This window comes from Centroberyx gerrardi, chromosome 9 (assembly GCF_048128805.1).
Source record: "Centroberyx gerrardi isolate f3 chromosome 9, fCenGer3.hap1.cur.20231027, whole genome shotgun sequence".
NCBI classification, from domain to species: Eukaryota; Metazoa; Chordata; class Actinopteri; order Beryciformes; family Berycidae; genus Centroberyx; species Centroberyx gerrardi.
The window spans coordinates 25,228,786-25,253,437 of NC_136005.1; the positions used below are offsets into that span (position 1 = coordinate 25,228,786).

The 24,652-nt window shown below is 43.5% G+C and overlaps 1 protein-coding gene across 1 annotated transcript; it reads right to left on the bottom strand.

Moving 5' to 3' along the window:
• Positions 1-1,588: 1,588 nt before the first annotated feature.
• Positions 1,589-24,385, bottom strand: dnai3 (dynein axonemal intermediate chain 3). Its single transcript, XM_071917308.2, has 21 exons — positions 24,331-24,385; positions 19,456-19,640; positions 18,666-18,770; positions 18,140-18,271; positions 17,729-17,928; positions 17,409-17,525; positions 16,726-16,919; positions 15,854-15,978; positions 14,886-14,975; positions 14,439-14,531; positions 12,479-12,598; positions 10,837-10,910; positions 10,062-10,215; positions 9,077-9,173; positions 6,501-6,625; positions 5,770-5,833; positions 4,547-4,677; positions 4,122-4,326; positions 3,926-4,017; positions 3,418-3,540; positions 1,589-1,729 (listed from the first exon to the last, which is right to left on the bottom strand). The coding sequence occupies exons 1-21, from the start codon at positions 24,383-24,385 to the stop codon at positions 1,589-1,591; spliced, it is 2,622 nt and encodes an 873-aa protein (XP_071773409.2).
• Between the last annotated feature and the right edge of the window lie 267 nt (positions 24,386-24,652).

A 24,652-nucleotide genomic window follows, 5' to 3' on the forward strand; every position in this document is an offset into this window, starting at 1 on the left:
GGGGGCCATATGGACGCCTGCCTCCTCGGTGTGCGCCCCTTCTTCTCCTCCTCCCCTCCCCTCCCCTCCCCTCCGTGACAGGAGCGTCCACGTGAATGAGTCATGGAGAGGGTGAAGCGGACCGTGCGGTGTTTAATCTGTCCGTCACCGCCCCATCTCACTTCCGCTGAGGGGGCCCCGACATGACTACCCCCCCCCCCCCACCACCACCACCACCACCGCCAGCACCGCAACCTCTCCCCTGTTTTTCCGATCTCTTCAGTTCTCTCTCTCCTCTTGTTTCTCCCTCTCCCACCAACTTTCACCTCTTCTCTGAATCTCTGCCCCTCTTCCTCTCTCTTCCCCCTGCGAGGCATCTCGGTCCAGCAGCGTGAAAACCTGGCAACGCGCAGCTGCCCCTGTGTTATGCGGCGGCCCTCCCTCCCTCTCTCCCTCCAGCCTCTTCTCTGGCAGGACAGCGGCTGTCAGCGGTGACTATGGCTTTGCCGGGCCGCTCTTGACCTGAGATGGACCCGCCGCTCGGAGCTGTCCTCATTTTATCCCCAGTGAAGGAGCATGGCTAATGGGGAGTCCTTAGAATTGGAAGGACACTTCCTGGTGCATTGTCGTTAGCTCCATCGGTAAATCCGAGATGACGGCCACTGAAATTGAATTATCTTGTCATGGGAATGGACACTGTGTCAGGTGTGGACAGTGCGTGAGATTCAGCGCTTTGTAATTTCAGCAAGGCTGCCCACTGGAATGATCAGAGAAATGAAGTGACGGCTTTGGAAACTCATCGGTTTTTGAGTCTCATGTGTTGCTGCAATGCTTCTTTCCAGACTCCAAAATGAGTAAAAAATGAGTAGAAAAGCCTAGTGACAACCTTTCAAGACTGTTGCTTTGAACAAAAATACCCATTCTATCCATTCACATTGCGCAGAACTCCTCCAGAGCTGTTTACCTCATGTACTGCCAAACAAACACACTTTTAATTCAACTTTGTTTGTCGTTTTATGTATTCTGTGAAATTAGTCTAAAGATCTTGAAAGGACGAATGAAAGAGATCCTAACTTCATCCCTTGTTTATTGGAGATTTTGACCTCTCTGTGCCAGCGTAGGGATGTTTCACAGAATGCTGCTGCAGTGCAGATCGATAGTGTTAATCAATAGCAGGCGGGCCATGGGCCGATTAATATTTCATATGACAGATGAGCCATATTAAAATCCTTATTTATGTAGTACTTTTCTACAACAGTTACAGAACAAAACAGATAGGAGTCATGAAATTAAAGAACTGTGAAATGATTTCCTGCCAAGTTTAGGTCCTTGAGCCATTCCAAAATGTATTTCATTACCTGGAGCCTAGGGGATCAGTGGTGAACAGGGGGCGAATGGATGGCATTACCCAGTAACTAGATCTTTGATGTGTGGACGAGCAAAATCCATCGGTGACCCTGAATCTCTCACCCAAGGACTGTCTGCATGTCAATGGCAAAATCAAGTTCTCAAAACAGAAACAGGAAGGGTTTGTCAATGTTTTGAAAGCTGTTTTTATTAACACTTTTCATATTTCAAATGCAGTTTGTATGTGTGTGTGTGTATGCGATCACATGTCTTGTGTGTTGTCAGTGGCTGGCAGCAGGTCGGCGCCCTTCAGGACGGCCTTCTCCAGCGTCAGGTACTGCTCGTATTGCTTCCTGTCCTCCTCGTCGATCTGCTCCAGGGTTTTCACCGGCGGGACGAGGTCCTGGGGACAAAACCCAGAGTGAAGCTGGAGTCACACAGAGCCAGAGAACAGGACTTTTTAACTCCTCATCTCCCAAGATCTGATATTTCCCCCTCGTTCAAGCAGGAATGATAAAGTCCAACCTGGATCACACAATGTTATAAATCTTCAAGGACTAAGGATGTTTCAGACAGATTTGCTCACCTCTGAATTTCAGTATCTTGATATTTCATTAGCAAAATGCACAATATAAACATTTGGACCACTATTGCCATATCGTTTCCTCTCACCGCAAGGGAAATGCTTTTTGATAGGAAACTTTTGGTTCCGCCACACCTTTCACACCATTCACAAGACGTTAGTTTCCCTGGCAACGTGTCTGAGAAATAATCAACTTGCGGATGGAGTGGTTAAGTGAGGGTTTGTTTAATGATAGTTTCCCGTAATGACTTAAAATTTCACTCTAATCACGGCGAGATGAGACAAATCCAAACAAATATACAGAGAAACACACAAAGGGCACACACAGGCATGCAGACGCACACATTGACACACACAGGAAAACAGTAATCATACGGCATTGTTTGTTTGAAATTCCTGAGGCGACTTGTCCTCGTAAAGTATTTGACCTTCAAGTTAATTGGGGTGTTCGCGTCTTCAGCTGACAAACGAAGGATGGGAACGAGATGTAACTAAAATGAATGTCTGCAGTTGTATTTAAAGATAAGTGCACTTTGGTTTCTTCCACCATTTCGACACAAGAGCATGTGGAAGAAATGAGAAAATAACCACAAACATGGAAACAATGGTGGGATTACTGCAGCAAAACAAAACTGATGCTGTGTTCATAATCACTATCCATTCTCTTGGCTAGTGTAAGATTAAAGATAATCATTTGGATGAGTAGTTTACAATGAACTTCTCTGTGTCAGGATTTATTCAGTTGTTTATACTGAGATTTGATGAGCATTTTCAATCCCAACCCATCCCATCCCAAGATACACTAATTCACCAAATACGGAACCACACACTATGCAGAAATCTATTTCCATTCAGTTCAACAACCAACCACCAGCATTCATTCCCACTAAAGCATACATAACAGATGGCGTAACAGTATTATATCTCAGCAGTTACCCCCCTCCTATACTACTACCACATGAGAGTATAGGAGGCTGGAGAGCATCACATATACGAAAGGTTTGAGAGCTTCCACTAAGAGATGCAGCTCCTATAGTCAGCTGAAAGCCAACAATCTGACAGACTGCCAGGCACTGGCTGTCAATAACCACACTCTCCCCGGTGCCCAGGATCAAATAACCATCTGGATGAATTAAACATGAGAGAGGGAGAGAGAAAGAGAAAGAGAGAGAGAGAGAGAGAGAGAGAGAGACGGCCTTTCCCAGCTTTTACAGTCTCAACTTTGCAGAATTGGTGTAAGCATTTCTAACTGGGTCGATAAAAGCCATTTGCGAGTCTCACTGTTATCAGAGGAGTGCTCACCTATACTAGTGGTTCTCAAAGTGGGGTTAGGGCGGGGCAGAGGATACAGAGTCTTGCTCAAGGGCACATTAATGGCAGTTTTTGATGGTGGAGAGAAGCAACCGTCATTCACTTCACCTGCTTAGATTCAAACCTGCAACCCTCCATCAACAAACCCACTTCTCTGGCTCTAAGGCTACTGCTAAGAATCAGAATAAACATCTCACCGTTTTCTTCTTGAGCTCCTCGGCGTCCATCTCCCTCTTCTGTTGGGCCCATATGTCCTCCCTCTTGGAAAAATACAGCAGCCTGTCCACCTCTGCCTCAAAGTATTTCCTCACATTCAGCCTCTGCACACAGAGAGAGGAGAAGGGTATTGGTTAGCAGTCCCAAGGTAAGGTATATACATAATTAAATGAGGTCGAGAGTGACAAAACAGCAAAGTTTCTTTGACAACCCTGCGGAAGTTTGGAGACCATGGGACCATCATGCCGATAACCATAAATCATTTTGCTTGGACTAGATGAACTGTTTTAATCAAAACATCAATGCAGTAAAAACAGAAAGAGACTCTGAGGCAGAGAGTAAACGCAGAAGTTGTTTACATCCATAAAATGTGACTATACCTCACTCCCTCAACCTTGATGAAGAGTATGTTATTGTTTTTGCAAAGAAAACAGAAAAATCATACTCTCCTTTCAGGTGAATATACAGGAGGAGGTTGGACTGTCTTACCTCATTACTGGAGCCGCTGTGGAGTGTCCATGGGATTTCAAGAATGTGGAGCATTCCAAGGTCATCAGACACGGCCAGGAAGTGCAGCTTGTCTGTAGAAAAAAAAAACATAAAAGCAGTAAATGAGCTTCATATCTCTGAACGCACTAATTGTCATGTAGGTGAACGTAGTTTCATGTGTGATTGGAGAACTCACGGGAGAAGATCCAGGGTTTCATGCAGGTGATCCTGGCGGTGGTGATGCTGTGGACCTGCAAGGGTTCGTGGGTCTTTTCCAGCAGGTCCCACACCTCGATGTTGCCGTCCTCCTTGCCGATGAAGAACACAGCCGGCCGGGACTGGGACCAGTATCCCACGGTGCACAGCTGCTCAGAGCACGCCGACTGCAGGATGGGGCCTTGCTGGATGACGCAGGATAGAGTCAAGGGATTTGAATTGCAGTCAATCTTGCGCGTTATCAGTTTCACCTTACGCATCATCTTGTACATGATCACCGAATGAAATCGGGTCTAGAATAACTTTGAATGTTAATCCTGAGAAATCAAATCAAGTTAGAATCAGTTTCGTTTTTTTTTTTTTTTTGCTGAGAGCTACTGTAGTTGAAGCAATGCATGTTGTTACCATGACGTCCTCCTTCCAGATGGCGAACTTCCAGCCCCCAACTGTCAAAATAATGTCTTTGAAGAAGGGCGAGCGCTGCACCGTATTCACCCACCAGTCATGGGTGCAGAAACAATGCAAAGGCTTGGCACCTGAGAGTGAGGACAGACAGACAGACAGACAGACAGACAGACTGAGAAAGAGAGTAGGGTACCATGTTGTGTTTGACAGAAATCTGCTGCCACAGAGCCCCAGCAGTGATAGTTAACCTCCAGAAGACGAAAACTGCACAAAGTTTATGGGTAATAAGTCAGAGGCAAAGGAGACAGAGAACGAGAGAAAGATTGTGTGTGTGTGCATGTATGTGTCTGTGCCTGCAAGCTTAATCAGTGCTTTAATCAAAGTTGGTGCCATGTTTGTGCACCAATCTCCCCACTGTAATAACATTTAGAGTGCTGGCCAAATAACTTGTTGGTTCACAGGGAGTACGTATAATAACTTAATTTCCCTTTAATGCTTATAGCTGTTTTTCCTTCATTATTCATTAACTGAACACTAAACATGCTGTGGAGAGCAATGCAGGAGCAATTTATGTTCTATGTCCCTGTAAATCACCTACCACCAAAAAAGAGAGGCAATTTATAAGGGTAATCAAATGCAACTGGCCTGCCAAACCAAGATGAGGGAGTTGACATAATAATGGTTATAAAAATAGAAAAAAAAAACGGAGTTTAATAATTAGGAGGCTATTGATGTTGTGATGAAATCTATTCAGTGTCAATGGTTTGTTTTGTCTCTAGGCTGCAGCACTTTTGTGGGCAACCTCAAATTATCTGCTGCTCAAACAGACCGTAATTGAACAGACAATGTTCAACACTACAGGTATTGTTGGAGTCTCCTCAGAAAACATCCTGGGGTAAGGAAATTATGAAGGAAAAAAAGTGTCACACAAACAGGAATTCTTCCGTAGTACACAGTCTTCACATGGAAACATTTTAAGGCAATGTACTGTTGATAGATGGGCAATTTTTGCAGTTTAATGTCATATTGCCTCCAGGTTATTCACACTGATTCTGTCTCATTTGACGATTCTCATTCTTGTTGAAGGAAATATCTTTATTGTTTCATTAAGGTATCAAAATTATGTTGGCAACTGGCTAAATTGACAATCTACATTGACCCAAATTGTTGCCCATATGTCAAGCCTTTAAGCAACATTGCTAATGGTACTGCAGAATACTCACTGTATATCCGTCCAGAGTCGTTGTCCTTCTCCAACTTCCAGTCAGTGTAAACAATCTCCCCATCCTGTCAGCAGTAAAAACATGACAAATGATGGAAAATGTTACGAAGGAAACCCGCAATAAACCTTGCACACGTCGTGTATTCCTCCTTAGTGTTATTTATAGACGTGGTGTTGCAGATGTACTGGTCTAGTGCAGCTCCATCACTCCTTGCTGAAAGACACATTTTCCAGTGCGAGATATTTCAGCTGAGAAACTGTCTGCTAAAATGTAAAAAAAAAAAAAAAAAGTATCATAACCTTTAAGTGATATTTCACTTTGGTACAGTATTTATAGTTTCAGCTTACATTCACATTTAAACCCCAGAGCATTGGAACACCACAAATGCAGTAAACCCAATCCCAGTAAACAGTAATGATATATTTTTATTTCCAGTAGTCTGAAAGTCATGATTCTGACACATATACAAACTAAAGAGGATTGACAGAGATAATATTTTTGTGGGTTCTGGCCTAATTTTTCCCAAGATGTCACGTTGTCTGTTTTCAATTATCAAAAACATCAAGCTGAAAAAACCTGTATGTTTATGGTGAAAATGTTCTCCCCGGGGCAGGTAATGTCAGAGGGTGGTGACTAACAAAGGTCGTATTGAAGCGCGCTAACGTAGGAAAATGTTGTACCGAAGCAAAATGTTGCTTTAAAAACCTGATCTTATTGGGGGGAATGTTTACCTCAGTTCCAATGTAGAGCTTGGTGTTGACGTCTTCCAGAGATTTGACTGCTTTGGCTGAGGGCACTCTGAGCTGGCTGTACCGCGGGGTGACCTCTGACCTCACGTCATGCAGGTGGACTCCGTCTGTCAGGGGACACAGGGAGGGAGGGGGACATGAGAGAAACGGTTTAACAAATACTTTTTCATTTAAGGCTGTGATGCATGGGCTTTAAAATGTTTAGAAAACCATTTCAAACACCAGGGGTTATGTAACATTTACCCTGTACCACCTAGGACAAAGAGTGCCTGCAAAGAGTGAGTGTTAATACTGCTGTGATTTCTCAAACTAAAATACATGAAAATTCAACACAAAAGCAAGAAATGAAGACTTTGGAAAATGCTTATCGGAAAAGTAAGACAATAAGGAACTTAGAAAGCATCTAATACCAAAAAAGCAAAGTAATGAAATGAGAGAAAAACGGGAGCGTGCTGTGGCTGCGGTCAGTCCTGTAATCTGACCGTGAGTGGCAAGACAGGAGGAGGAGGAGGAGGGGGAGGAGGGAGAGGAGGAAGAGGGGAGGGGTAGGGCAGAGGTGAACGGGTTGGCAAGAGGGGGACAGGAGGGGAAGGGGAGAGTAAGGGAGAAGAGGCGGAGGTGGGGTGAGGGGTGTGGAGAGGAGGGGGGGATAGTAAGGGAGAAGGGAGATGGGTGGGCGGAGGGTGGGGGGGAGCAGGGTTTGGCGGTGAGGGAAGTGGCCTTTTCCATCACAAAAGCCCGACTGTCTGTCAGGGACAGCACGGGACAATCTGTTCACACCCCCTTATCAGCGGGCCGTTCCCGACCGCGTCCCACCCCGACTCTGTTAGATTAGCTATTGAAGGTCAGATCACATTACCCCGTCGCACACCTCCTACAGCCACTTTCCCCTGGTTAAGATGTGTGTAAAGATACGTGGCATTCAACGAGAGGGGAGACAGACGATATTAGCCCCGCTACAGACGTAGACATTGTCCCACTTCTTTTTTTTTTTTACAAACATACTGTTGCTCGATCCCCAAGAGGGATTGCTTGGAATATCTTGGGTTTGGAAAATCTCGGAGGGTGGGAGACTTCTACAATGGCTACCACTATAACTGCGAGTGAATCCAGCAGTGTGCATCAGAGACCACACAAAGCACAAGCTGCAGCGCTGAATACGGTGCTCAGAGGCAGACGGGGAGGAGTAGCGTCTATCAATATGAGTAAAACATCTTAAGTCGCACCAAAGTATTAATCACAAAGGGATTCATTAAAACCTAATAACAGACTGGCCTGAGGCTGCTGAAAAATGCGGCAGATTTATTGCCTCGGTAAGTGAGCGTATTAGTTCCATAACCGCCGGCCGCCGAAGCCGTGTTTACGGAGGCAGACCTTGGGCCGGACAAAGACAGGTCTCTTCTTGACCAGCCGAGACACACAGGAACATCTTCTGGCCCTGCAGGAGCCCGAGCTGCATATTGCAAAGAGCTGACAGTCAACAAGGCTAATGCTCCGCCACTATGCGGGCCTTGTCTGGGAGGTATTGCTTAATAAAGTGCTATGAAACCGGAGCGGAGAGGAGAGAGGGATGAGTGGGGCGGGAGGAGAGAGAGAGAGAGAAAGACAGAGAGAGAGAGAGAGAGAGAGAGAGAGAGAGAGAGAGAGAAGACCTGAGGGGCGAGTGAGACATGCACCGCTGATCACTGTGCTCACCGATCCAAAGCAGAATCCACGAATTCAATACCGAGGAGAACAGACACTGGATAAAAACTCTGCCGCAAGCACTCCCGCACACAAACACACAGACACACAGACACGCACACACACACATGCTTCCGAGAACCATCAGACAGGAGACAGTCGTGTTTGAAATGTCCATTATGAGGAGTCTCGGGTCTCACTCGCTCACATCTCTGTTATGTTCCTCCAGAGGGTTTTAACACAGAAGGATTCCAGATGTAATTTGATTTCTTTGCTGGCCTGCCTTCACAAACATTCAGCTTCCCACTCACCTGTGTTTCTTTGAGGAGTAAAGGGGGGAAGAAAAGGGGGGGGGGATGTAGTGGAGGGTAATAATAACATAATAGCAATATCAAAACAGAGTTACAAAGTGCTTTACAAGATAAATTAAAATGTAAGGGAAAAAAGAAAATCAAAGAAACCCACCTAAACTCAGTTCATCAACTGTTTTACTTATACCATGGTTTACCCACTTTTTCAAAATTACTATTTCTGGCTCTTTATTGTATACATTTAAATTAAACTTTGCAGTGAGTAGTTTCCAACTGACATATATTTGATGAAAATAGAGTGTTTTCAAGAAAATAAAACTTAAATCAACTTTATATCGGAATTATACTGTATATATATTTTACATTTTGTATTAGTGGTTGTCTGCCTTGAATTCATCACCGGAAAGGGGGAGCAGGGTGGGGTGGGAGGGTCAGGGCTGGAAATGTACAGGTTGATAGAAAGACAAATAAACAGAAAAAAGCAGAAAGACAGACTGCCTGAAGGAAAACAGGGAGGGAGGGGGGAGCAGGCAGACAGATAAACACGAGGGTAAAACCCCTCACCTGCGTGGCTGCCTGTATGGCTGTCACAGGTGTAGTCTTCCAGGCTGAACTTCAAAGGGCTGTATTCCCCGCTGGTTTCGATCATTGGCAGGGCAACCTGACGCGTGACGGAGGAGAAGAAGCCTTTTAACATCTGAAGAGCTGACAGACGCAAAACATCGTTACTCAAAAAAATCATTGTCTACCCTCAATCACTTGACAGACTAAGGTGTGTGAATTGGTGTAAGAAGTGTAAGAGGATCGACAGCATTCACTGAGCCCCATTTGTCTGAAACAGTCTACGGATGTGTGTGGGTCTGGTTCGCTGCCAAATCAAGGCAAAATAACAACTGAATACATTTCAAAATAATACATACTTACATACATACAAACATACATACATGGAGCACTTAAAGTTGCAAGTAATGCTGCATTCACATTGTGGCCTACAAAAGCCATACAGGTCCGCATCGCTGGATAACAGTTGTCGCCAAGGTGATTTTGATTAACAAGAGGTTCAACTATTCCTAAAAACTCATCTGTTAAATTGTGTAACTACTCATTTAATTTAATTAGAAAATGTTTAAGAAGTTCTATTTGGCAGAAATTATACATTTTTTTTCCCATTCTAAATGAAAAGGAAGCCAAGCAGGGAATTGGAATTGCTCAGCCGAATGGTATATCTTTTTCTTCTGGAAAAGTTTTTAAGGACTAGAAAATGGTCAGTTAGAAGCAGACAGCTCTAGCCTATTCACTACTTTATCTTCATTCAAATACGAGACAAGATGAGCAGGTGCACAAATGTATGTGTACATCCATTTTTCCTAGATATTTCAACATCAGGTTTAAATTCACCATGGCAGGTAAAGGCACTTTCTGCCAGCATTGGGGGAGTTGACCATCGTTCGCCAATTTAATATCCGTTTTGCCGTCTACCTCATACCACCACAATGTGAATGCAGCTTCATTTTTCACCTCAAATCATGTGTTTCATATTGTTCCCCACCCTGAACAGTGGTTTCCAGGTCCGGTCCAGGTGTTTGAAGGTGTCGGGGATACCGTAGGGTTTCCCCTGGGACTTCTTATCCACATTCTGCTTCCGGTCTGATGTCGGTTGGCCCGCCGTCATCGGAGAACGGATGTCCCAGAACATCAAGGAGCTTCAGATAAAGAGAGAGAGACAGAGAGAGAGAGAGAGACAGACAGACAGACAGAGTTAGATAGCAAAGCAGCACAGAGACTTTGACTTTTCATGTTCTTTAATGAGACATCTCACAACGAACAGAGGAATAAATACCTAACATAACCTTAAAGCTCCCACACCCACACACACATGCACACACACCAGTACCAATAACAGAACGGAATATACCAATATCTACAGTGCCAACAGCCCACTCAAGTACAATTGACATTTAAATACAAGCAGTCAGACCTTCTCCCACTGACGATACTGCATTCCACAACCCCCAAACGTTCATAAATGTGACAAAGGGGCAGAGAGAGACACAAAGAGAGAACAGGGGGAGGGGACAGAAACAGGGGGAAAGACAGACAGACAGAAAGACAGAGGTAGTGACAGAGAGACAGACAGGTACTCTACACCTGGCCGTTTATGGAGCTGCCAACCATAACATTCGCATAGGTGGAGGAGCAGGCATATAAACACACAGGCGTACATGTACTTCATAAGTCAAAATCTCCCATACATCACTCGGTTATATTCCCTGTGAGCTGACAGCACTTCATCAGTTCAATGCTTTTTTTTTTATAAGCCTTACCAGTCAGGGGAGCAGGTGACAACCTGAACACATATATTATTCTTGCTCTCCACTGGTACACCCATCTTGGTCACCTAATCAGAGAGAGAGAGAGTTACAAGATCAACAAATGTCTGCGTCTAGGTTTAGCATTGCCAAGAGCTGATAGAGGTGAACAAGGCCCCTGTGTAGATATATGGGAGCTTAAGGTTTCCCCCGGGGCACTTTGATGATTGCTTGGTTTTACTTATCCAGATGACTGTCAGTGGTTTTCACTACCACTTGATTTATAACAGTATAGAGACGGGGGACAAGCGTCATTGAGAAACTCAGACTTATAATGCCTTCATTGTTATATCATATGAACGAGGACATTTTGAGAACATTCGGTAACTTATGTGTTTTGGCCTGTAAGAATTCATTAGGCCGTATCAGACCTTTGTTCAGTTATAGTTGCACTTCTTTGGAGTTGGTTATAAGCCAAACGTCGAAGTGTCAATGTAGCAGACATCACATCAGGCCAATAAAAACACTAAACAGATGTTTAGATTCACAGAAAATTGAAAAATTTGTTTGTGCTGGGCAACTATTAGGAGACAAAAAATTTACCCCAAAGCAGGGTTGTGGTCATATAAATCCTGGTCAATCCTGCTGTTTGTAGCTATTCTCAATGGTTGCAACATGTGCATGTGTCTCACAATGAGGTCAAAACACACAAGTAGGCTGAAAAACAATAATATTATATGACTATAACAGCCATATTGTGTGTTTATGGCATGCTACTTAAACATAGGTCTCATCCAATATATACAGTCTGCCCCCCCTCAAAATAAACTCTTCTTGAGGCCATGATACATGGGCAATCTTTTAAGGCGATGGAGTTAATTCTCCCCAAAGTTATGACCAATTGTATTTTTTCATTACACTTTTGTACTCTGTGGCCCACTGTTATCCATATTTTCTCTACTTGCCAATGTGCATTCCTTTTGAATGCTGTATCGCTTATCAGCATAGCCTCAAAACGTTGCCCTTGCATTCTCACCTTAACAGCCTCCTCTCTGCTCTGACTACTCTCATGTGCCCACTGCCGCCTCTCATGCTGTTAGATCCAACTGCTGACAGTCAAGTGGCTTTCAAGCTCGATTGGATTACAAACCCCGGAGTCATTATTCCAAAATTAGATGGAGAAATCATTAGGGCGATAAGGGACCTGACCCTTTTAGCTTAAGTGTTCCACTATCAGTGTGTAATTTAGGTGTGAAGGCTTAAAAGCATCTGCTATGTGTTGAGTTGAGTTGACCTGGTATGTTGGAGGCTTTGGACAAGTGTTTACATTAGATATGATAAAACAAACCTGAGGTCAAGAAGACATTGAAGAATGTTTTGCTGGGAGTTAAGTAGTCACACACAAAATACGCCTATTCATTATCTTTTTTATAATGGCGATAGGCTGATAAAACACTGATAAACACTATGGCGAGTTCTAGCTCCCATCATATGTACTCCTGATAGAAAATGTGTTGAGTGTGGCAACGGTGCTAACATGCCAGGAATAACTCACTCACTAAGTAATCAGTGTTCTGCCTTTTTGGTCTCCTAACAGAGCTCAGGCTTATGGCTGTTGGCCCCCTCCGCCCCCTCTGCCCTTCACCCCACCCTGTACCTCGAAGGTTTGCGGCAGCCATTGGACGTCAGTAATTAGTGCTTTGTGGCTGCTCTCTACGGCGGAGACGGCACAGTAGCGCACCACAGGGGTCTCATTCTCTCTCTTCTCTTCAAAGTCCTGACGGGAGGGCAGACACAAAGGGTACAGTACTGAATGGTACAGCGTGTATGGTGAAGTCTGACAATTCAATCCGAATGGAAAGGCGTCATACAATGGTAACCATCTATCCTGCACTAGCACTGCAGCTTATTCAAATATAGTAAGTAAAACCAAATATTTATACTGCAGCGCAAAAGTCCATACAACTGGCTGCAGACCGTTCCTTTAACCTTGAAACGGGAACAGAATGAATCCCAAATTATTTCTTCATGACCACATGCATGGTACTGCTGCTGCCATGTGGGATGAAAAATCAAAGAGCAAACTAGTAGTAGTAGCTTTACTGTACAACTATTGCAATAGTACACACTATCACCTGCAGTAAGGGAAAATAACAGCTCAACATTTTCCAAACCGTGTCATCTTGCTGAAAGCCTGAAGAGCTTCATGTGACACCAGTTTGCACTTTGACCTCCACTGTAGCTGTGCCTGCTTTTCATTAAAGCCAGCATCACTGGCTTAAAACGTGTAAAGTGAATTAAAGTGTCTCTGCTAAATATGGGCCTACATACATCTTCTACTAGCTGGGTCGTGCGGTGCACCTGTTGTTTGAAGTTATCATGTAAAATGGTGGGAACAGAACACAAATCTACACAGGAGGATTTCAATTCCTCATTTATCTGATAAGCTAGCAACAGGTGCTGGCGGGGCGCACCTTTCACAGCACTCAACGTCGAAATAATGGCTTTTAGCAGATATAACCGCCACTGTTTGCACTGCAAACACGTGGGGGGAGCAGCGATCTGATTTGCCTGTGTGTTATCTACCGGGAGACGGCCTATGGGGGGAGATGGACTTGTGTAACAGCTGGAGTGTGTGGGCTGATGCTGTTGACTCTGGAGAATGACGAGTAAATAGGGACGGAGAGAATGGAAGGAGGGAGGGAGGGGGTAAAGAGAGAGAGAGAGAGAAGGTAGGAGGGAGTGGAGGGATGGAGACAGCTGTTCTGCTGTAGAGGTAATAAAAACACACACAAAGCAAACGAGGGCTGGATGATGGGGGCATATGAGTCTGTTTAAATACAGCAGCCGGGTGGAAGATGTCAGGCTTTGTGGGACAGAAATGGTTTATTATGTGGTGTCTGGATGTCTCGACGGGCTAAGGTGCATTTCATGTACTTGCAATGTTGTGGGTTTGAATCTGGACCATGGTCTTTGTCACGTGTCACTCCCTCTCTCTCTCCCCTACCTTTCCTTTCTTACTCCACAGTATACCAAAGCACATATTCCATGGAAATATTGGTGTATTAGGGTAGAAGGGGGTTACAGTGTTTACAAGTGTTTGTATGAGGTCTACTGATTTAGAATAAAAAATATATATTTAATATATTATTAGGCTGCATGCAAACGTACTCATTGGTTTGCAGATGTAATACAATCTTGCTCTGCAAAGCAGGAGAGAAGCAGTCCTGGCATTAGTAGGTTTGTGGAACTAGTTGCGACAGCTGTGGCTGGCTTGAAAAGGACCATCAGGCCCCGGCATTCCCATCTAATGAAAGGCTGAGGATGAGGAGAGAGACCAGCGAGCCATGGAGCCAACGTATCATCATCTCTCCCTGTCATACAGCACCTTTGGAGAGGACGGCCTGTCTTTACAGCAAATATCCAGAAGTCTTTAATAAACTGAGGACCCAATATTTGAACAAACCAAAGTGACATCATCACCAGGCAAAGAAATACAGTTGAATACAACTGATACCACGTGGAATACACCAACATTGATATATCATGCACTCTTATATCAACTGTGCACATCAGAGGGATTTAAACAGATCAAGGAGAGTATATTGGGTACTTACGAACGCGTCGGTGTTGATGGAGATGTTCTTTCCGCCGCCGGGCCGTGATCCCTGCAAACGCGTGACGTGGGCAGAAATGTCCCATAACACAACCTGAGACAACAGCAACACAAAGCCAATTACTGGAGATCAACATCTCGGCCGGGCGCAAAACACGCTTCCTGCCATAAAAAGCACTCAAATCCATCTGTCCAAATGTTGATAAAAGTAGAATGAGAGCGGAAACAATAGAGGGGAACGGTAGAGGATATGAAGGCCTATTCGGTGAAGGATATTTATTTCTCTTCTTATCAGATTCCCTCGAAATGAAAACAAGGAGAGGGGCATGGGAAAGGAAACAGATTACGGAGAAAGTAATGTGGTACAACAGCGCTGAGAGGTAGAAGGCACTGAAACACAGAGAAGCAGCCGAGCAGGCAGGGATACAGACAGAATCAAAGTCAGCACCTGGCCATTCATGCAGCCGCCAACGATAATATTTGGATCAGAGGGGCAGAACTCAAAGGCAAAAACGTCGTCTGGGCACTCCAGCAGCAACTGCAAACAACACAGAAAACCCACATACCCAGGGCAGAGATATTACATTTCAAAGTGGAAACTTTCATGTATTGGGTGCTTGCCATCCCAAGTATTTATTTATTCTAGTCTTTCCATACAGAGTTTGGCTTTTAATCCGCAAAACCAAGCACATACAGGACGATTCCATTTCAGGCATAAGGGGAAAAAAAGACCTGACAGTAGCAGGGCTGTATTACAAAGCGGACATTTTTCAGTGTCATGCTGAAATCTGCTGGAGTTGTTAACGTTAGCTGCAAAAACTGAACTACAGCACTTTAATCCCTAAACTAAATAAATACTTTTTTACCTATAATGTCTCTAGTTTCCTCTACTCAGTACCTACTGCTATTTTTATCATTGCCTCAGTAGACGGTGAAACCCAACCATGATACATGCACCAGTGAGGGCGTGCGTCATGCACAACTCACATTACTTTTGAGTGATTTAGCAGGTCATTTTTATTGATTGAGTGCCTGGGTCAAATCAATAGAGCCTCTCCAATTTTGCCAAAGCAAACAATGGTCTTGAATGACAGCACAAAGCAAATCCTTCGAGCCATGCCTTATGAAAGCTTGTCTCAAAAAGGTCTGATGTGAGAAGAGAGAGAAATTGCTTGTAAGCTGTCAGTGAGGATTTAGAGAGAGAGAGAGAGAGAGAGAGAGAGAGAGAGACACAGAGAGAGAGAGAGAGAGAGAGAGAGAGAGAGAGAGAGAGAGAGAGAGAGAGAGATGGCCTTTTCCAGTCTCAGCTTTGCAGAGTTGGCATAAGCAGGTTGAACTGGGTCGATAAAAGCCATTTGCGAGTTTCACTGTATACCATTCAGTGGAGCGCTCACCTTTACTAGAGATTTGCCGTACCTGGGGGTTGGCGGGGTCGGAGAAGCTCCAGAAGAGAATGAGAGGGGGGTTGAGGAGAAACTTAGTGGACTGGTTGAACCTCTCCTCCAAGGACACTTTCTCTGTCATGGCCACTGCTATCACACCTACCACAGTCAACAACACATCACACAATGTTACAACTGCACAGAAGCAGCAAAACAGATCTCAGATATCTCATGTTTTTGAAAGGCCCTTTGAAATTGGTGGATCAACTCTGATCCCTAGTTTGAATAACATACATCCACACTGGCATTCCCATAATGGTTGATGACAGCTCAGCAAACATTTTGAAGCAATAGAGATGGGAGAAAATGCTTTTACAGTGGATGGGGATTTGAAAATGTGATACTTGTCTGTAACAGTGTGGGATTACAAGGCCCAAGAGTGTAATGACAAAATATAATGGAATGCAATTATTGCCAACATCGTCCATCAACATTGCCTTGTCAACATCATTTCAAAACCAAATCCTACCATACACACTTAATTCACTTTAGTCAAACATTTTTATCATTCATACTGCACCCTCCCCATGTTGGTGAGCAGTCAACCGCCAATATTGTCTGCCCCAGGTATCTATATTGACGTCACTCGCTTCCAGATTGAAAACATAGTCCAAGAGGAGTCTCCAAGAGGAGAGAACAGATAATACCACTTACGCTTACAATACAAATAATACCACTTTTCACTGAGAGCTGAGAGAAAACAAATATTACCGCTGGTGATTATCTGAAATTATTGGGGATGTGTTAGAATGTATTTTAGTTGGTGTTTCTGGTGCGAGAAAGTTTCAAATGTTCAAATTTGCAGGATAAATCTGCTCCGAGCAGAGTAGAGATGTTGCACCTTACCGTTAATGGTGGGGTGCCAGTTGATGCTGCTGATTTTCTTCTGCTTGCAGTACTGCTGGTCTGTGAAGGCCTGATATACCCGCAGACCACTGGTCATCCCCTCAACGCCATCGTCCTCAGATCGTGTCTTCAGGGCCGCCCAGTCGTCAAAGAACACATCCATAATCTCATTCTGCTGAAGGGCCTGCAAAACCCTGCAATAAAACACAAGAAGAAGAGTTTTTTTTTCATAACAGTGTGCAGACTTTTTCTGTTTCCTCCATCCTGTTTCTCCCCAGCTGCTGTGCAAAGTTTTTGGATGCACATGATGTTCTCTTATCTTATCTCTAACCTGCACACAAAGGAATACAAAAAAAGTGATAGGATGGGAGTATGTGAGATTACATTACAAAGTATATACCACTGAAACTTTCGTTTTACGTCCAGAATCCGGGCAGACAAGACAGTTACAGCAACACAAAATCTAGCGGGCTGGGAAGGTGAATGGTGTAGGTCAGTGTCCTTAAGTTCCTAGTGAATATCTTGCTACAGCTCAAGCTTTAATAATAGATGAGTGCGAGTCCCTTGAGGCTGCTGCGGTAATGCATGAGTTTGGATTGGCTTTCAGTCACCCCATACATTAAAATATTCCCCCTAGGAAGCAAAGACGAGACTCCATCAATCACTGAAATGTTCCTTTTTACCTGGGGGTCGCTGAGCTGATGAAATTCTTCAGACTCTCAGACTGGAGGATGCTCTCTTTTTCTTCCTCCCTGAACTCTCTTGGCTCGTACTGCATGTACATATTCTTTCGATGCTTCCTGTAAAATGGACGGAAAGTACTATGAAAAATCAAGGAGAAAAGAATGTTTACTTATGTGGTGAACGTTATTGGTGAACACACATGTTCACCATTGAAACGGGTAAAATGCATTTAAGAGATTTCAATCGTGACATTGAACTTTTTTTCCCCTTGTATGTCTAAACACAAACCCATTTTATATGTTCTCATTTACGAGCGTACCACTGTGTTTGAGCGCTGGAGCTCTGGAGCTCGGGAACGGCCTGCATCCCGCAGTCCCTCTCCATCTGCTTGATGTTGAATCTCTCGTCTTGGTACGAAGCGCACTCCATGAAGCCGTCCTTAGCATCTGCTGTATTCCGGTCGGAGAAACGGACCGCTGCCCCAAAACTCCTCCACACCCTGGAGAACTTGGACCACAGCTGATGGGGAAAGGCGAGAGAATGGAGAGAGGGTGATGAATGGGAAAAAGCTGAATTCATAAGAGAGTTTCCTTATGTATGAGATGCGCCATATAAATAAAGTTTTGATTAACTAATCTCTGAATTGTTGACTTTCTTGCTGGGATGGTCGTTTGATCCTTTGGTCTAATCAGTACAGATGGCCTAACAATTAATAAATATGTTCCAGTACGTTTTCTCTAGACGCATTGACAGATTCCTCCTCTATCTCCTGCTCGCTGCCAAGAGATATCCATGGCTTTGGTTCTGGGGTCCTGCTGACTTCACACACTTCAGACACTTCAGATGTCTCAGGCTCCGGTGGCTGTGGAACATGGAAACAATGAACAGAATAGGAATAGGAAACACAACAAAGTTAATAGGATTTCTGACTCGATGGTTAAGTTTTTGAGGGAATGGAAATCAGCAATATTGCCTTCAGCTTGGATGGGGATTGGCAAATGGGACAAAATTAATAGGGATTTTTGGAATAAAAAAATGTTACACATCTTTTTACTGTGTCCCCACAACTAGGAAAATGTATATGAACTTGCCAGTGTCACCAAACTTTAGTAAAATTAGTTCACATATCATGACATTTGTATCCAAAAAAGCACTCCCTTTCAATCCACAATAAGTACTGGAGCTGGTGTCGGGAACAACAGAAGTGGATCTGGTCACCAGAACAGAAATGACCCCTCTGCTGCACTTTGGCTTACTTTGAGGATTCTGTCCTTGGCTTCTGGTGTCAGAACCAGGTAGAAGGCCTGGCCGTAGGTGAAGTCCCTGTCAAAAACCAGCAAAATCTCATCCTCTGGGTAGTCCTGCCGACAACACAAAGATAACAGGGTCAGATCCAAATAGATGACGAACTGCATTCAGCTATTAAACATTTTCAACTTTATTCTCATTCAGTTTCTTTGTATTTAAAATGATTTAATTGTATGACATAACTTCTTTAGATATAGTCGGTGTAGTGTATTTGAACTGACTCAGGGGACTACGAGGAAACTTGGCACTGTGTTACTGTGAGTGGGACGGTGGATGAGGGATTGAGGTTTGGAGCTACGACAGGCGGAGACGGCTGATGTTGCGGAGTTTAGGAATACTGAGGAAGACAAACAACCACCCACACATCACTAAAGCCAGTGTGCCTTGCCATAATCTCATGTTGGGACACAGCCAAGGCCGGGGAAACTTTTCCCAGGACTCAGGACAAAAGTTGACTTTTGGGTCTTACTTAGAATTGTTGAGTTTGTATGGGTCCCTCGCTGCTTTATGGGCTCATAGCAAAGTGTGCATGAAGGTGGCGGCTGAATACATAAAAGTAAGAAGGGTGGTCGGTCAGCGCCTATTTAATGTAGACCAGAGAGTGAGGGAGTAAGGGGGAAATGAGGTCTAACTGGATATGCTGTCTGTTCCCATAGATCTTAACATGGGGTCTGTGCATCATCACAATGGCTTGAGGGTATTGTCTGAGTGATCTGTATGACAACGGATCAGCCTCACCAGCACGATCTGCTTCACAGGGCTGAAATCGGACACCGCGGCCCTTGTCTTCATGTCCTGTACGATGTCGTCTTTTCTCAGCAGCTTGTAGGGGTTCTCCCCTGTGAGGTCCTCGTCAGCCCGGCAAGCAAACAGCTCCTGGGTGGCCGACGTCAGGACCATGGGCAGGATGTCATCAGGGTGATCTTGGTGAGAGAGAAAGTAGTCATCTTATTATTCTTTTCCTTATTTAATTACATTTCTGCTTATTAAACAGTGCACAGTGGAGACAGACAAGAAAGATGGGAGACAGAGGGCATGATATGTGGCAGAGGCCATGAGCTGGATTTGAACCCCCAACATCACGAGCACATGGTACGCACCCTAACTTGCTAAGCAACCAGGATGCCCCAGCTTTTTATTTGATTTTAAGCAGAGCGGGCAATCCAACTTGTATTTTCTCTTCATGTAAATGGGACCCTAGCTTTTCAAGGGATATTCACACAATGCATAGGCTTAGGAGTCAACCCAACCTACGGACTGTGACACAGAGTCTCGCCCCTGCTTTTCGGATCAAACACACACATCGCCTCTGATCCTTCGACTGCCCCTCCCTGTAGGGCGGACCACCCTCCAATATCATAGGCTGAAATGCAATCCATGTGAATAGCCTACATGCAATGTCCAAATGTGTATAGAGGGAACACTGGTGTTTTTTTTGTTTTGTTTTGGATTTTTTTTTATTACACCAGCGTGTGAGAGAAAAATCAATAATACATGAACCCAAGACCTAAACTGCTCAGTTAGGACATCTGACCGGTGTTGTTACCATATAAAACCACAGTACTGCACCACCACAACAAAGGCCTTTTTTTTTTTTTTTAATAAACAATCTATGGAGAATCCCTCACATCTAAGCACAAGCTCAGTCCAGGGCACACTACAGTAAACAGGGCTTTGCATAATGATAGTTTTCATCCTACTTGCGGTCTCTCTCTTCAAAGTCTTTCCACAAGGTTGCTGAGGGGACGCTGGGAATGCTCAAGTACAGCTTAAGTAACCACTTCCCAGCTGGGTGTGTCAACCTTTTCTACTCCGACCACTGAGGCCCCATGCCAAATCATTGTAGTGGAAACTCACACCCTTCATTTCATAGAGAAATGTGTCAAATGTGGCACTCGCATTCATGGGAAATATTTGCTTGAGAGATGATGAGAGGATGAGGTGAAATGTGCCATAACCCTCTAGAACACAATTCAGAAACTGCATATGTAGACGACGCTGATGTATTTTAGACTTGCTGGGCTCATTTCCTCTGGCGTACACCACTCAAGACTAACATTTCCTGACCACACACTGCAACGCATTTATAGTTCTATACTTTACCAGACTGCATCACAATTTTAGCTCTGTCTGTTTGTTTTCATCTCTGTTGATACCAGTGGAGAACTACAGCCTGTACTACCGGCCTCATCAGCTGATAAGATTCCCTGTCACTGATGTCATCAATGTCCTGGAGAAACCTGCTCAGGAATTAAGAATAACTTGGTTGATTTTCCAATTGATGTCAATGGGATTATTGTCATGTTGTGATGTCATCATTAAATGTTAAGATTTGGTAGAATTTAACACCAAAATTGTGATACTTGGGGATTTTAACATCCACATCTGTTGCCTGTCCAATGGTCTTGTGTCTGAATCAATGAATCTTATTGATTCTTTTAATTTAGTTCAATGTATTAGATAACCTACTCATTTTACATGACATGTCCTTGGCTTAGTACTGCCATTTGAATTCACCCCAATTAATGTTGCACTCAAAAGAAATGTGTGTATCTGACCATAAGGTTATTGATTTTAATGTGCTCCTCCCTTCTCCCAGCCTGAGCGCCTACCCTCCCCTGCATTTTAACTCTACGTCTGCCAGCAAATTCTCAGATGACTTTCTGACAACTTCCAACACTTCTCCAGCGCCTCTGCTCAATACAGAGGAGCGTGTTGATCGTTTTGATAGCACTTGCTTGAGTATTCTTGACGCTATTCCTCCTTTCAAGATCAAAAAACAAGAATGAAACCCCTGCCGCGGCTAGATGAAAACACTTGCGCTGTGAAGAGAGAATGTATAAAAGCTGAATTTAAATGGGAAGGCTGATAAACTGCAAGCGTCCTACAATCTTATGAAGGACTATGCTTAAATATCAAAAAGTGGGTAAGGATGCAAGGGCGGCTTGTTTCTGTGTCTTTATTTCAAAGAGCCGTCAAAACTCTAGCGTTCTTTTGAGGGTTATGTATTCAGTTTTCAACCCCTCTTTTAGTCACTGTATTGAAGCCTCTCCCGAGAAGTGTAGAGAATTTTTAATATTCTTCACCAAAAAGTAGGGTACACTAGAGCTCATCCTTTTACAGGGACTTGTCACTGTTCGCAATTTCACTGTGATGAGCTGCTTTGAAGCCATTTCCACCCCGGTTATGGAGGAGACCAGATCAGATGAAATCCTCCACCTGTCCCCTAGATGTTGCCCCTACTGACTTTATTAATGAAATATCACATTTAGTCAGTGCGAACATTTTATCTATTACCAATAGCTCTCTGGCCACTGGAATTTTTCTTTTAGTTTTAAACACGCAGTGGTTATACCTCTTCTGAAGAAATCAAGGCTTGACCCCATCTCCACACACCCATTTTTTCTACGGTTTTATAAAAAAGTTGGTTCAACCCAACTGAATTGCTTTAATAGTAAAAAAAATATCTTGTTTTTAAAGCACTTCATGGCACAGAGACTGCTCTCCTCGACGTGACCAACAGCCTTCTTTTGTGGAAAATGAATTAAAATTAATTTAAGACTTACAATGGAATGTTCCATTTGAATTCTTTTGAATTTCAGTGTGGCCTTTGATACTGTAGACCATTCCATTTTATTAGATCAAGAAACTGGGCTGGTCTAAGTGACATAGCTTGATATTAGTTCAGCTCCTACCTTTTCAATAGAACATTTTCACCATAGGCAACTCATCCTCAGCAGACATTACTTGTGGGGTCCTACAGGGTTCAAAGGAGTTTTTAGTACACTGGAAATGCACTTCATTCTTCCATTAACACCATTACCATCAACTCACACAGGAGCCGATGACCTAATCTAAGGTAAAAAGATACACTGTTGGTCTGACCTGCATTTGACCAAAAGCGTGTTTTCAGGGCTGGCATGTTGAATATAAAGGAAGCCCTGACAATGAGGAACCACAAATGAGCAGAGATATAGCTTACCTCTAGTCATGTGCATGTCCAAAGGCTATGCAACAGTACACCTAAGCTCACATCAGAGGAATGCATATGGTTTTTTTGTCGCTCCTCAAAGACAGCTCTAGTGATTAGGTTATGCCACGCTCATTACATCACCACTCTAGTGTGCAACAGTGCTTATGACTTAGCTTTCCTATAGCATCCAAGGCCAATCTGAATGAATGTAGCCTTCCTTAGGAGGACACTGCCCTATCAAACAAATGGAGGTAATCAAATACACGTCATCAAGTTAAATTTAAGATGTTTTTCATGCCAGTTAGAATGAAATATAAAACAAATTTCTCAAATGAAATGAATGTGACAATGAAAACAACTTCATATAAGTAATATAATGACTGGGCTGATTTGTGAAGAACAAAGAAACTGAATTTAGGCCTTCTAAGACTTTCAAGACCTTGAGTTTAGATAATTTAAGACATTTTAAGTTTGCTTCAGGTCCTGCATACTCAGGACCTGTCATTCAGAAGACGTCATTGCCAGGAGCTGTTTTTTTGTTGTTGTTGTATAAGATTAGTTCACTGAGTTTATCCTCAGTGGGTGAAGCAGTGGTGAGTCAGATCGCTAGATGCTTGCTTGATCATGGCTGTTGTTTACTTGTACATAATTACATCTATGCAAGGATGCAGACAAACCCACCTAAATTCAGTTTACCAACCGCTTTTTTGTGAAATAGAGTTTGCCCACCTTTTCAAGCTGATATAAATCTTAATGTTCTAAATTCATGGTACATATTGTAATAATCAGTGTCACGTGCATTAATACTATTCCAAAACTATATACATAGCTGTTTGTTTATGTTTATGTTTGTCAGTTGTTAACCTTACAGTGATCAGTGAGTTCAGCTTAAGTGTTTTCACATGACTCTTTGTGTTAACAGTTCACTGTCGGCCTATTCAGAGAGCAGAGTTCAGGTTGCTGCTGGTTTATTGAATTTCATGGGAATCAGTGGAGAAGTGGTATCAGTGGACACAAGCTCGATGGCAGCGGTCGACACTTCAGTGAATTCATACAGCTTATGTCATGCCAGCTCTTGACCGGTCCGCTCCAACACCATAGTGGACTAAGGTGCATACCATGTGCTCTACATTATGAGCTCAAGTCCTGCAGTTCACCTTCTGCCATTTCATCCCTTCTCTCACTCTCCCATCTTTCCTACCTACCACCACAACTACAGCAACATTAGTATGATCGACAACAATTATGTCAACATTGTTCTTGTGATTTGACCTGTGTGTGATAAAATGACTGAAGCCAGTACGGAATTCCCTCTAAATGGCTATCAGATAAAAAGACTGAAACACGTTGACTAGCAAGCAAGAGTCCCCTACATCACACTTTAGGATGGGGAAATTAACAAGTATCATAAAAACAAGTCATACATGTTATCTTACCAGGACTTACTACTTACCAGGCCCTGCAAGACTTTCCAAACACGAGGGTGAATCTTGCTTTTTGCCTAAGTGGGAATTAACAGCCAATTAATCATTTTATTCACAATGTCTCTCTGTTAGGAATCTTTCAAAGATAAAGATGTATGCAATTATAATTATTAATACACATTTAAACTATATTAGTGTTCAGACACTGACCTTTACCTTTCGCTCTGCTGCCTGCACTGCTGGCAGTGCTCTTGGGTCTCTTGGAGGTCATCCCTGCTCCTGGATGGCCTAACTAATGCTGAGGGGGAGAAAAGATGACTGGATTTAAGTTCTGTCGACAAAATATAGTGCCATTTGTGTGCTACATTACTCCAACAGAAAACAGTCCACTGCATATAGATTTTTTTTAACTGTCCACATTTTTCAATCCACAGAGCAATGTCTACAGGATTTTCTGTAAGGCCAAACCATACAAAGGTTACACATTGTAGCAGTGCAGCGCCTCTTGCAAGTATTCCACAAAAATGATCAATGCATG